This window comes from Mus musculus, chromosome 5 (genome assembly GCF_000001635.26).
Source record: "Mus musculus strain C57BL/6J chromosome 5, GRCm38.p6 C57BL/6J".
NCBI classification, from domain to species: domain Eukaryota; kingdom Metazoa; phylum Chordata; class Mammalia; order Rodentia; family Muridae; genus Mus; species Mus musculus.
This window is the reverse complement of record NC_000071.6, coordinates 12,449,459-12,463,563: the sequence shown is the minus strand read 5'-3', so window position 1 is coordinate 12,463,563 and position 14,105 is coordinate 12,449,459. Positions and strand designations below refer to the sequence as shown.

The window sequence follows — 14,105 nt, the reverse complement described above, 5'->3', positions numbered from 1 at the left end:
AAATATGCATAGGTACTGAAATCTATAAAAGCACAAAATATTTATCAGAGGTGATATGCTTTTAAATGCCTTATATTCTTTTTTCGGTATGTAAGACTAAGACTTCCTGAGTCACTTAACACAAAGTAGACAAAGCACACAGAAGAAATTCAGTGAATCTACCAATGATGTATGTAAATAAACTGACCTTCTTAAAATTCTTGTTCAAGTCAACCAGACTGAGCAGGAAGACATGGTCTTTGGCTCCTAGGAGCAGTATGCCCCTCTCCTCATCCAAAAGAAGAGTCTGGAAATCCAATCCTTCTGATGAACCCAAAAAGGGGATACAGGTGTTTGAAAGCAGCAAGTCTATGGACAAGTCAAAAGAGGGAAAGAAAGGGGAAAGTCTTAGTACGAACGATACGTAGCTGACAAAATACACACATTGCTCCATTTTGTGAATGTAGCTATACAACATGGATGCTCCAGAATAGACACATTGGAACACGCTTAATATACACTTCTATAGAAATAAATGCTTTTTCCTTCAGTAGGTGCTTAACCCTATTCTGTGTATAAAATATATTTTAAAATTAATACAAAACTTTGAACTATAAAGCATAACATGTTATATAACCAGATCTTAGTTTATAATTTAAATCATTTCATTTAGTAACATTTTAAAACTGATGAACTTAATTGCATCAACAAAGTATAAGACTGTCATAAATGTCATGATATTTCTTCCTCTTGTGCTTTGTAAAATTTATTTAGTATATAAAATAATGATGTTAATTTTGTATTTTAATTCATAATTATTAATGCATATTGCTTATATTCACTTATTACAGTATCTTGGCTCTCCTCCTAACCTTCTGATTCTTTTCCTCTTCCTGAATAATCTGTCCTTCTACAGTGTTTATGTCAGAAATATGCGTTATTTGCTCCTGTGAGTACTGTTTCATTGTCTGCTTATATTATAATTCAGCCATTCACCCACAGAAGGGCTAAATTTGTTGCTTATAAGTCTTGGCAGCTACAAATAAAATATACACATACATGGTATTTTCTTTATATAAACTACTGATTTATTTTGAGTAAAGCATAAGATACATATTTGTTGGGTAACATTTAGTTTTGTTAGGCACTATCCACCATGCTTTCCATGATGTCTGAATCAATTAATATTTTTATTAGTGATAAATGGGACTCTTCTTAGCATCACTGTTGTAGCACTGTAGGTGTGGCCATGCTAGTGGGTGTGTAGTTATGTTGTCTTATTCTTTATTTCTCTGATGAGACAAATATAGTGTATGAGTTCACATGCTCATTGAGTATTTGTCCTTATTGTTGTGGTGGACAATAATGTCTTTAGTACTCTATTTTATAAATTTTGGTGTGCCTTACTACTCAAGTTTAGTAGGTATTTTTACCATTTTGATAATTGTAGCTTATCAGGCAGGTGTTTTTAAATGTTCACTTTCGTTTCTTTAATTTTTTTTTCTTCTTTAAGTTCTGAAAGTAAAATCTTTTATAAATAAGATTTTATTTGGAGAGTTGGAAAAACGACCTTGTTTATAACACCTGTTCTATTTGCATAAGTATCAAGGTTCGATTCCTATCACCCATGTGGTGGCTCACTACCACCTGTTACTATAGTTCCAAGGGATCAGGTGCTCCCTCTGATGGCATCAGATATACCTGTGGTGCAGAGCTATATATGCAGGCAAAATAATCATTGATATAAAACAAATTTAAGATTTAACTTTTAGGTCTGTGTGTTGTGTGGGAGGTGGTATATGCATGTGCGTGGACCTCCTGTAGAGGCCAGATGTATCCGGTCTCCCTAGAATAGGAATTATAGGCAGTTAAAAACCATCTGACATGGATGCTGAGAATTGAACTCACACCCCTGAAATAATGTAATAAATTCTATACCACTGAGGTATATCTTTATCGCCTCTTTCTCCTACTTTTTTGATAACGTTTAAGTTGGTGCTTTGTTTGAATGATTGTACTCACAATATAATTTTTTTATGTTTGAGATTATAGTAAAATTATATTTTTTCTTCCTTCTCTTTCCTCCTCTAAACAACTGCACATACTCCTTCTCTCTCTTTTTCAAACTTATGGCCTCTTTTTTTTTAAGATGTTAATGCATGTATGTACTTATAAAATGATTATGCATATACATTTCTAAGTACATAAATATAACCTGCGCAGCTGGCTTTTTGATAGTGTTACTTGTATGAATGTGTTCAAAGCTGATCATTTAGTGTTAGATGACAAACTGTTGTGCTCTCTTCTGCAGAAGACTATCCCGCTGGGAACATCCCTTAGATGTCAAAGGTTGAGGCTTTCTGGGCCTTACACATCCACTTCAGCATGATTTCAGTTGTCTTCCTTTTTCTACTCAAGTTTAGGCAGTCATGTTGATGAAACCCTATAGGTATTCTTTGCAACAAGAACTCATTGTAGAAAACCGTAGCCAATCAAACTGAAGAGTTCTGAAGGCCAGTCTCAATGGAAACATCTGTAAAACAACCTGCCCACCTCTCACTTAGGGACTATCATGGATAGATTGTATGGATTGTATGGATAAATCATGCCTCCTAATGATGGACACTTTCCTACAATTTCAGACATATATTTCCTGTTCATATATATTTCAGATAAGTGTCTGAACTACAAACTTGAATTAATCCTGAAAGAATTATAGCCTGAAAGTAAAAATAGAATAAGAAATTATAAAACTGAAGGTAACCTCAAAATGATTTAGTACGAACTTCTAAGTTCACAAATGAAAGCATCTCTTCTCCGTGAAGTGAAGATACACATGCTGTAGTTATGTTGTGTGCTGTCAGACAATTATAATGAATTTTCTTAGCCTCACTCTCTTTGAGACATGCCTGCAGGCCATGTGTTTTGGGCTTGCAACAATTGTAGACACTTTTAAGTAAACTAGAGCTTCAAAATGTATTTCTTTAACCAAATAGATTCCTTAACCAAAGTACCTACAGTAGTATCTTAGATTTCTATAATCCTGTGATAATGATCACCAATAAGATGGTAATAACAAATTTATCTCTTTATTAAAGATTGAAAACAGATTAGAAATTTCAAGTAATTAACTACTAATATGAGATAAAGAGAGGCAGTATCCTAGAAATAGAAATATTAAATTTTTAAAAAATATGATAGTCTCAACTGCTTATAAGATAAAATTAATTCCCAAAGGTTTAATGACTATAATCAATTGAGGGATATATTTTTATTATCATGACTCTTTTGTATTTTCTATTGAGTAACTGTTATTCTGCTCAATTTCTTAGGTAGAATTGAAAAATTAAATTTACCATGCTGAAAAATGCTGTAACACAGTTAGACATCTCAAATGGCTGTGGTTATCAAACCAAACTTTCTCAGTAATGTTTATAGAGAATATTTTCTGCACACTAGATTGACATTGAAATCTATGCTCATTTTTATTGAGGTAAATATCATTTTTCATATGAGAAGTACAATATTGAAATATAATTTTACAACTCCAAATGCCAAAGGCCTATGTTTTTGGCTCATTTCCAGTGAAAATTCCATCCTCTTCATAACCAGAGCTGAGGAAAAACAAAACAATGGAATCAAGGGAATGGCTAACACAGACATGATTAAAGCCCTTTGAAAGAATACACATCACACAAAACTCCATGGAGTCAGGCAAATCAGTATCTTCTTTGGGATTCCTCGTAATAAAAGTTGAAATGTGTAGAAATCAAAGTGTTTGAAGAGACTCCCTGTAGTATATTCTCAATGAGCTCGTAAAGTATTTTGTGAGATGGAAACCCTTATTACTTCAACATTCCAAAACTAATCATTACTCTGCAGCCATGAAAAGTACAAAATGAAACCTGACCTAGTATAATGAGCTATAGAACAAAAGTACATGAGTCAGATCAAAGCAGCAGGATTCTGTCTGGGGCTGAAATATTACTAGAAATGTGATTTACTGATTTAGGACAAGTTCCTTGACCTCTGTGCCTCAGTTTCCTAATATACAAAATGCAGATAATAGAAACTCTATGGCAACTCCTATCAGCTTGCACAACAAAAGCATTACTATGACATTGGCATTAGACTAGTGGTTAGCATGCACTACACCCTATGAGCTGATCAGTTACTATAGGATAGATGATGCGATCATTTTGAACTGTATGTAAATTTTATGCAATGAAATTAAAATATTTCCTAATTAACATAACTTTCTTGATAAGTAAAAGAAGTAATTTATAGCATTTCTTAAAGCTATGACTGGCAACTAAGAAAAAGTTAATAAATATTGTTGTTTTAATTATTACTACTAATGTCCACTTTGGGCCCCAAAAAAGTTTTTATTAAAGAAACACATTATCTTATCTTTTAATAAACCAGAACTATGAAGATTGAAACATATCTGTTAATTTATGATATCCAAATACAAGTAAAAGAATATTTATTACCCAAATGTTTGTATAATGCAGCATGTGTTAGGCACTACTCAGGGTGTTCATATTATTGTATTAGAGAATCCCCCAGCAAAATCTCTTGCATCATTTCACACACACACACACACACACACACACACACACACACACACACACGTATATATATATGTGTGTGTGTATGTATAAATATGTGTGTGAATATATATATATATATATGTATATTCCTATATACATAGGTGTGTGAAAATATATATGAAATATGTATAGGAAAATAAAATTCAACACATGTAAAATACACTCTAGGAGAAGTCCAAGGATTCCTTCTGAGACATCTTTTGTTCAGTATCTCCCTGCTATGTCCTTTACCAAGCTGACAGTGCTGTGGATTCAAAACAATGATTGCTAAATAAATCATCAGAGTAGAATAAATTGAGCTACACTATATACCAAAGCCTAAGTCATTCATATGTCTTGATCAGGCCAGTGCTGTAACTTGTCATGCCATCTTAAGATATCCTGTACCATTCACTAAGATAATTTTGTAGAGACTGTACACAGGAAGCTCTTACCGCAGTTTGTTATTAATTTTACTCATTATCATTGATTATTCTGACTTCTATTATTCTGACTTTATAATTCTTTGGGCACATATGCCTAAAACAAACATAATATATGAAGATTTTACTATCCTTGCCAATATTATGAATCTGGTTGTCTTGAAAATTGTTTCCAGTGGAAAAAAGGGAACAAATTTATGTCAGCTCAGGACAAAGACCAGGTCTCCCTTGAATTTTAATTCTAAATATCTTCCTTACAGTCTGGGAAAATTAAGAACTTAATGACTATTTGTACCATGAAATTCAGTCTATTTAATATAGAATATACGAGATTACAAAAAAGGAAACTAGACATATAATGTCCAGATAGCCACGTGCAATGTCAGGCATAAGAGCTCAACTATTATGTAGGTGACTGAAAACTGTGATTATGGCTTTTTTCTTTCAAGGAAATGCCAAGGACTCAAATTGAGTGTTAGAGAGATAAATATGCATACAGTGCTCAGGATGGATGAGGATGGGAACTGGTGGTATCAGGAAGACTACTCAGAAGTTTCTGAACCAAGAAGAGTCCTTGAAACGCACACGTGGCATTTCAAAGATGCAGCCATGTAAGAACTGTGGTTACTTTTTTTTTTTTTTTGCCTCTACTTATACAAGGAGAAAAATAAAGTTGATATATTCATTTGCTGTATTCTATTTCACCATAGCAAATTCTATTTGATTTGGTTTCAAACAAACTTAACAAGAAAACAGCTGCAAAAATATTGACTAGCCTGAACGAGCATTGTTTCCAAATGATTTAGTGTTGTACTGTGACAGTGCTAGCATCAAAGTGATTAAAGCATGCCTCACCAACCCTCTGTAGCCAAATAAAATAATTAGACTAAGGCATTATACATGAAAATTTCTCAGGCTGACAGATATGTTAGAAAAAGACCTTGAGACAGAGATTGGAACAGGTTCCCTCTTCCCTAAAGAGCTTATCTTTCTTGCATTTTTGCCAAACCAAGCAAAGGTTTTTTTTTTTTTTTTTTTTTTTTTTTTTCCATGAGATCATAAACTAAAACCCAGAGAACAATAATTCTAGAACATATATCTTTACACCTAAAGTTGACACACAACCTGAACTTCGGGAATCAAAAATGAACAGTAGCTATTCTGGGTGCAAACTTCAGAGTTTTATTTATTCACCTACATTGGAAATACTCAAGGATGTAACGATCAACATTGTTATCATAACCTGGTTAGGATTTCTTCCTTTTCTGCCTTTAGTGAAAGGGCAAGGGTTTCCCTTCTCATGTCCCATGCTGAGGTCTGTTGTGTGCTAAATTAAACAGACTCACCCTTGCTTATGTCAAGCAGGATTTGACTTTGGTCCCTGATGATCCCTTTGCTTGATCCATACGATGCTGTGCTGACCCACCGGGCATCTAATGGTTCCCTTTGAAGGTGCATCAGTGCATTCTATCTACCCTGTCACACTCTTCCAGGTTTGGAATTTCACCCACATACTTAAATCAACACTTTTGTATTAGAAACATAATCTTGGAAGTCCTGTAATTTAATTACATCCAAAATAAATGAATTAAATATGACAGTATTTTCTATATTTTTTACTTGTTTGTTTGTTTGTTTGTTTGCTTTTTTGAGACAGTCTTTCCCTGTGTAGCCCTGGTTGTCCTGGAACTCACTCTGTAGATCAGGCTGGCCTTGAACTCAGAAATCTCCCTGCCTCTGCCTCCCAAGTTCTGGGATTAAAGGCGTGTGCCACCACTGCCCAGCATTTTCTATGTTTTTAAGTAGCAACACCATCTTCTGCAATGGATTTGATAGATGGCAGAGAAGGGTTTCATGGCCCATAACCCATTATAGAGAACTGGAAAAGTTTCTGAGGTTCAAAAACTCCATAAAAGACACAAATTTCCATGTCTATAGGCATATACACTTTTCTTTCCTTCCTTCTCCTTGTCTTTCTACCTTTCATATTTTCTTTTCAAATCTCTCTGTGCACATGCATTGCATGATCCATCCCCATGCACCCACAAGCACAAACAATAAGCTCAGGTGTTGGTCCTTGGCTTGTTCCTTATCTTTGTGTCTTGTTTGCTGCTGTTTTCTCCAGGATAGCTGGTATATAAGATCCCAGGGCACCTCTCTGCCTTCCATCCATCTCACTGTAGAAGCACTGGGTATTAGAGATGCATGCTATTACATCTGGCTTCACATATGTTCTCGGTTTTGAAATCCTGGTCCTCACTCTTAAGCTGAGTTATTACTCTACCTAACTCTTTTGAGACAGATCTCATGAAGCCTGGGTTGCCTAAAGCTACTATGTTTTCAAAGACAACCATAGATTTCTGACCCATCCTGCATTTACCTGCCTGTCATTGCTGAGGTTCTTGACTTTATGGGATGTATCCAAAGAGAGTTTCTGTAGGCTTCATCAACCATTTTTTTATATCTGTCAAGTGTGATAAGGAAACCGTGCTTATATATAGTCAGTATAAGGAAATTAGTATTCTCTTCAAATTTGATTTTGAAAGTGCTGACAAAGTCTCCTGAACACCTGTCTTCTGTTGGAAAGAGCTGATAGCATTGGTCAAGACATGGCTGTGCAACATCAATGCCATTGGGAACACACAGCCTGGTAAAGAAGCTAAACCACAGCTGAAGAGAAAACGCACAGTGACAAGAGTACTTAAACTAGTCAGACAAGAGGTATCTTTAGTAGTGACATGGGATGGACTTATTTTCTATAATTAACTTACCAAACCTGATAATGCCACTTTAATTTCCTTGTTTCTGGGTGAGACTGAGTACTACGGTATAAGAACTTTTTAAAATTTTGTTAAGACTCATGACTTATCAAATAATAAGTTAACTCACATCTTTATTCATGAATGCTGCTCTCCCTTCTAAAAGTAGGTAGCCTCTGCCTTTGAGGGGGAAACACACTTGAAGTATTAAATAATTATAAATATGGCAGATATTATTGATCATTGTGCATGACTGTCAGGATGACACTTAAGACAGAAATGATTAGTGGGCTTCTTATTATAGATTTTTCCCTTTGTGTTAGAGCCCTACAGCAAGGACGCCTCTCGGGTGAAACGGTCAGGTCTCCTGTTTGTGAAGGGCAGGGTAAGGACAGGGCAATTCCTGTTTTTTATTGAAACAAATGCTTGCTTTGCAAAGAATTCTTTGTATTTCCTCTTTACTGTCCTGTAATATAATTGTTCATTCAGCTTATAAGCTCATGTGAGCTGATAGTCTTCACTCCTCCTCTTTATCCCCTCAGAGGAAGGGAGTGGTGAGTAATAACGAATCTAATAAATTTAGGATTAAGCAGCACAGACTTCCTCAGTTTTTGAGTGCTAAATGAACATGACCTTAAACCCTTGAAAATTAAATTTACTGCCAGAGATCCTGACCTGGGTGGAGTTGGCAGTTTCTCTCTTAAGACTGCATGACTGACAAATGGCTCTGCACATCCTTTAAAAAGAGAGTCCTTTACTAGATTTCACACACACACACACACACACACACACACACACACACACACACACACACACACACCTATCATTTAAGAAGAGAATCAGCTTTGAAGAAAGTCAGATTTTATCCCATGCCAATCTAAGGATTACACTTTTTCAGGAGGAAATCTTGCATATAAATATAGATGCAGATCAAAGCTCATCTACTCCTCTCTGTCAAGTCAGGGGACTCACCAGAAGTGAGTCCTACCCTCTGTTCTTCATCCTCAAGGAAATAGCTGTCATGTCATGATGACTGAATACTCTTAAACACAGAGGTATATATAGTATCCTCTATTAAATTTATTTAAACCATTTGCATATAATACTTCCAGCTTGTATTTTTTACTTCTAAATTTAACCACTCTCTTAATTCTGAATTTTTTGAACTTTACATATTAACTTATTGGTTGTTCAAAAATCACCTTTATGGGGTTACTTCAAAGAGTTTCCCACTCTTTCCATAAAGATTTTGGCTGGCTCACTAACAACTAAAGGTTGGTGTAAAAAAGCAGAAACAGCAAAATATTTATTGTAAAATAAAAATTAGCTTCCATTATTGTAATTTGTTGAGGTCCTTCAGCATCTATAGCAGCCTATTTGTAATTCCAGCCTTTATTCCTAGGAAAGGCAGTCCCTTTAGTGCAAAACAGAAGACATTAATTGATAATGGTCGTACTTGATTTCATCAAGATTTTAAAAAAAATTTTTATTGTAAATTTTCTTTATTTACATTTCAAATGTTATCCTCTTTCCCAGACTTCCAACAAGTTTTAACAGTGTCCAGATCAAATGCAAGCCTTTAGATGACAGGTGACTCATTACTATCTACATAAAAGTTCTAATCCCAATCAACATGTCTGAATTTAGCCAACTGTTCAAAAATACAAAGGATACAAAAGAAAGAATTTTGTCAGGATTTAGTCAACCCAAAATCCCACAAAGGAAGACTTCAAAATTCTAGATGTATGTGATATTGTCAGTTTGCTAGGTAGCATGTTGACCATAAATTCTTGTTCTCATGAATGCAAGTTCAAACAAAGAGAGTAACAATAAAACTAAATTCTTGCTTATTCTACAATGGAATGTTGAATATAATTCTGTTTTTTATGCTGGAGAATACAAAATATGGTAATAAGGAATGAGATTGATTTCACTCACAGAACCAAAGTATATTATATTATCAGATCTATGTTCCTATCAGGACAAGATGTGGAATAGGAGCATAACAATTTTATCTTGTTACATGACTGTCAACACTTTGTTTTGTTTTGTTTTGTTTCGTTTTGTTTTTCGAGACAGGGTTTCTCTGTACATCCCTGGCTGTCCTGGAACTCACTCTGTAGACCAGGCTGGCTTTGAACTCAGAAATCTGCCTGCCTCTGCCTCCCAAGTGCTGGGATTACAGGCATAAGCCACCACTGCTTGGCTGATTGTCAACACTTCTAAATCACAACTTTACTCTAAAAGGATAGATTTTAATTGTGGATAATCCATATAAATATATCACATAAGTCACTTATGACCCTTTAAACCAATAGTTTCAATAGTGAGTCTTTTTAAAAATTTCAAAACATGTTTTGATAAATTCCAATTGTTCTATATAAAAATCATTCCCATGAATACTTCCCTGGGAAGCAATGACACAATCTGACACAATGGAGTGGACTTTCTCAAAGGAAATTGGTCCTGCCATATTTCTTTTCCTGGATCCTTCCTTCAAGGCTTTTAGACTTCTCAATTGTCAAGCAATGCTTAAAATCAAAATTCGACTCCAAACATTAGTCGGCATGTGCTCCAGAGAAGTACATGAGTGTAACAGATCTCTCAAAGTCTTATCTTAATACTTTTGAACTGGAGTTGTAAAGCAAGTACAAGAAAATAAGAAGATTCCTCATAGTAAGATTATTTCAAAACAGAGAGCAAAAGGTTACATATTCATTATGCTTTTTTATAAAAAAATCATATTTTAAAATACTTATAATGTTAAAAACATCAATTTCTCTTAAAGTTAGATGAATGCATATCAAACAATGGTCAAGTCATATGTGAGACTTTGGTCACAGCTTAGATGCTTCACGCCATCTGCATCCCGAGTCTCTGAACATGCCTCCTGTTTTTCCTGGAACGTGTTCAAACCATGTCCTCACTCTTTCTATTATGAAATTTAAAGTAAGTTGTCACATATATGTCTTGTTTTCATTTATCATGCTGGTCACTTGTGACATTTGCTCCTAAATTTCCACTGCTTTGCAGAAATTTTCATATTGCCTTTTCATTTAAGCAGATGCCAATTATATTTAAAATTTTTCGCCAGGTTTTGTCCAGATGATGGTCTCTGACCTTGGTAGATGTAATCTGAAGGCTGACATTGTCCTTCTCACATGCCTGCAAGAGAGTATTTCTCCAACTCAGGCAGTATTTGTACAGTATAAGCAGTAAAATAATGTGTCCCACTTATACTTCTATATTCTCTACAAGTTGTTTATGTCTCACAAACTTTGTGATATATGTTAATGGCTTTAAATACACCTAAAGTCCCACCACCTCTTAGAAGTTTTACTTCAGATCCTTAAAGTTGTTAATTTTACCTCTAAGGGTATCTTCCTTCAGACTGTAATACTCTGGGCACACAAACATGTCTCTACACCCAAGATTTTATTCAGATTTAGTTTTCTTCTCTTATTTCTTTACTTCTTTTGAATTTTGAATAATATCTGTCATTACCTCTGCATCCATTTCACTTTCTGGACACAAATACCCCATTAAAATGGAAGATTTAATTGAAAGTTCAAAAACAAATTTCTCTACTCCTCAAATATTTATTCTTTACAAGTCAGGCTGAGATTCAAATCGTTCTTTTAAATTCTTTAAATACACTTACAAATTATTTTGTTTGAATCAATCATTACCTGTCAATCAACCCCTACACATGACCTTACTAATTTTCTTTTTTTTTTTTTCCATTTTTTATTAGGTATTTAACTCATTTACATTTCCAATGCTATACCAAAAGTCCCCCATATCCACCCACCCCCACTCCCCTGCCCACCCACTCCCCCTTTTTGGCCCTGGTATTCCCCTGTACTGGGGCATATAAAGTTTGCAAGTCCAATGGGCCTCTCTTTCCAGTGATGGCCGACTAGGCCATCTTTTGATATATATGCAGCTAGAGTCAAGAGCTCCGGGGTACTGGTTAGCTCATAATGTTGTTCCACCTATAGGGTTGCAGATCCCTTTAGCTCCTTGGCTACTTTCTCTAGCTCCTCCATTGGGAGCCCTATGATCCATCCATTAGCTGACTGTGAGCATCCACTTCTGTGTTTGCTGGGCCGCGGCATAGTCTCACAAGAGACAGCTACATCTGCGTCCTTTCAATAAAATCTTGCTAGTGTATGCAATGGTGTCAGCGTTTGGATGCTGATTATGGGGTGGATCCCTGGCTATGGCATTCTCTACATGGTCCATCCTTTCATCTCAGCTATCCTAGGTTTTTTGTTATTCCAGACAAATTTGCAAATTGCTCCTTCCAATTCGTTGAAGAATTGAGTTGGCTTGCCTTTCAAGTAGTCTAGAAACCAGCAAACCTCAGCAAGCCTCTTATTTCTGTAATTCCATCCACCTCAGAGTTGTGATTACAGATGTTTGCAAGGTGGCTAGATTTGTTACTGTGGAAACTATGATCTGAACTCCTGTCCTCATCACTGCGGATGTCTTAATTGCTGAGTCGTCTTTTTTAGCCCAACTTAAAAGAACTGCAGGGACAAAAATGGAGGGATAGGTGGTCCAGAGACCAGCCCAACGTGGGATGCATCTCAAGGGGAGGCTCCAAGACCTGACACTATTACTGATGCTATGATGTTCTTATTGACAGGAGCCTAGCATGACTGTCCTCTGAGAGACCCAACAAGCAGCTGACTGAGACAAACACAGATACTTAGACCCGATCATTGGACTGAAGTCAGGCACCCTTGTGGTTGAATCAGGGAAAGGTTGGAATAAGGTGAAGAGGAACAACCCCATAGGGAGACCTGCAGTCTCAACTAACCTAGACTGAGATCTCCCAGACACTGAGCCACCAGCCAGGTAGCATATACTAGCTGAGCTCAGGCCCCTGACACATATATAGCAGAGGACTGCCTGGTCTGATTTCAGTGGGAGAAGACATACCTAAGCCTTCAAAGACTTGAGGTCCCAGAGGGTGGCAAGGCCTGTGTGGGGCATCTTCTTGGAGATAGAGGGGAGGAGGAATGGGATGAGGAAATGTGGGAGGGCAGACTGGGAGGGAACAATGGCTAAATTATAAAAACTAAAAGTAATAATAATAATACTTAATAATAGTAATAAATGATACTGTCACAACATAGCTATGAAGAAAAATCCAAGAAATAAAAGAGGTTGTGACAAAGAGTATGCCAGTTATGATGAGAGATGGCTGTAACCTCAGCACCGAGCAAGGAAGTCCATGAATGTGAGGTTTTGCCTCAGTCACAGAGAAACACTATGTCTCCAAAACTAGGAAGAAAGTCCTCAGCCCCACCATAAGAAGGACTTTCCTGATGTGGCTTTATTTTAACAGACTGAATTGTTACACAACAGCTGTCTTGAGGTCCTTATCTATTAATGTAAGCAAGTATATCGTCTCAAGCTCACCTTGCACTATATGTTTGCTTGTCATCCCATTCTTGCCCAACCGCCATTGCACTGTTTAATTGATTAGTAATTGTGTAGTCTTAGGAAACTCTTGTTAAATTGAGAATCTGATTGTTTAGGTATCACACTTTAGAAATTGTTTATTTTTTTACCTGAAATGTATTGTTTTTACTTGAAGATCATCGGGATTCTTTTAAGGAGAAGTTGATGTTTGTAGACAGATTTAGAATATGTTTTCCTTTGGATAATAGTACAACTATCTATCTATCTATCTATCTATCTATCTATCTATCTATCTATCTATCTATCTATCTATCATCCAGATAATGTTTGCTCTTAAGGCAAGTTCTTGCTCTATAGTACAAGCTGTGCTTAAATTTACCATCCTCTTCCTTCAAGCTTATGAGTCCTGGGATTGCATGCATAAGTGACCCAGCTACCAAAATATGGCTTTTGCAACACATTGCCTGAGTGCTCAAAGTGCTTAGTGGGGGGCTGTTCATTCTGTCTGATCAAAGCTCTCATCAATCTCAGCATCATTGACCTTAAATATGCTAATTTAGCATCTAAAGTGTTTTTGTATGTGCTATGCCTTCCAGTGGATTACACTCACACTGTTGCCTATTGTTCAATGGTTTTAAGAGAACCCAAGTAATAAAAGGAATTATCGTCAGGAGCATGCCAGTCTTAGTGACTCATGGCTGTAACCTCAGCATTCAGCAAAGAAGGTCATAAGCATGAGATTAGAGTGGTTAAAATTCTTGGCTTTGGTCTTTATTTTCCAAACACACCTTACATGATGCCAATAGGTTTCTGGGATGTGGGGTAGGGTGCGGTGGGGAGGAATATGAAATAAAGTACATCTTTAATTAATTAATTATATATTTTTCAAGTATAGCTTT

At 36.0% G+C, this 14,105-nt stretch overlaps 1 protein-coding gene across 2 annotated transcripts in view; it reads right to left on the bottom strand.

Moving 5' to 3' along the window:
* Positions 1–14,105, bottom strand: part of Sema3d (sema domain, immunoglobulin domain (Ig), short basic domain, secreted, (semaphorin) 3D) — a 205,793-nt gene that overhangs the window by 125,390 nt on the left and 66,298 nt on the right. For both annotated transcript variants that reach the window (XM_030254046.1, NM_028882.4), the window contains one exon: positions 188–348. In XM_030254046.1, coding sequence (XP_030109906.1) covers positions 188–348 — 161 coding nt within the window. The remainder of the gene's footprint in view (positions 1–187; positions 349–14,105) is intronic.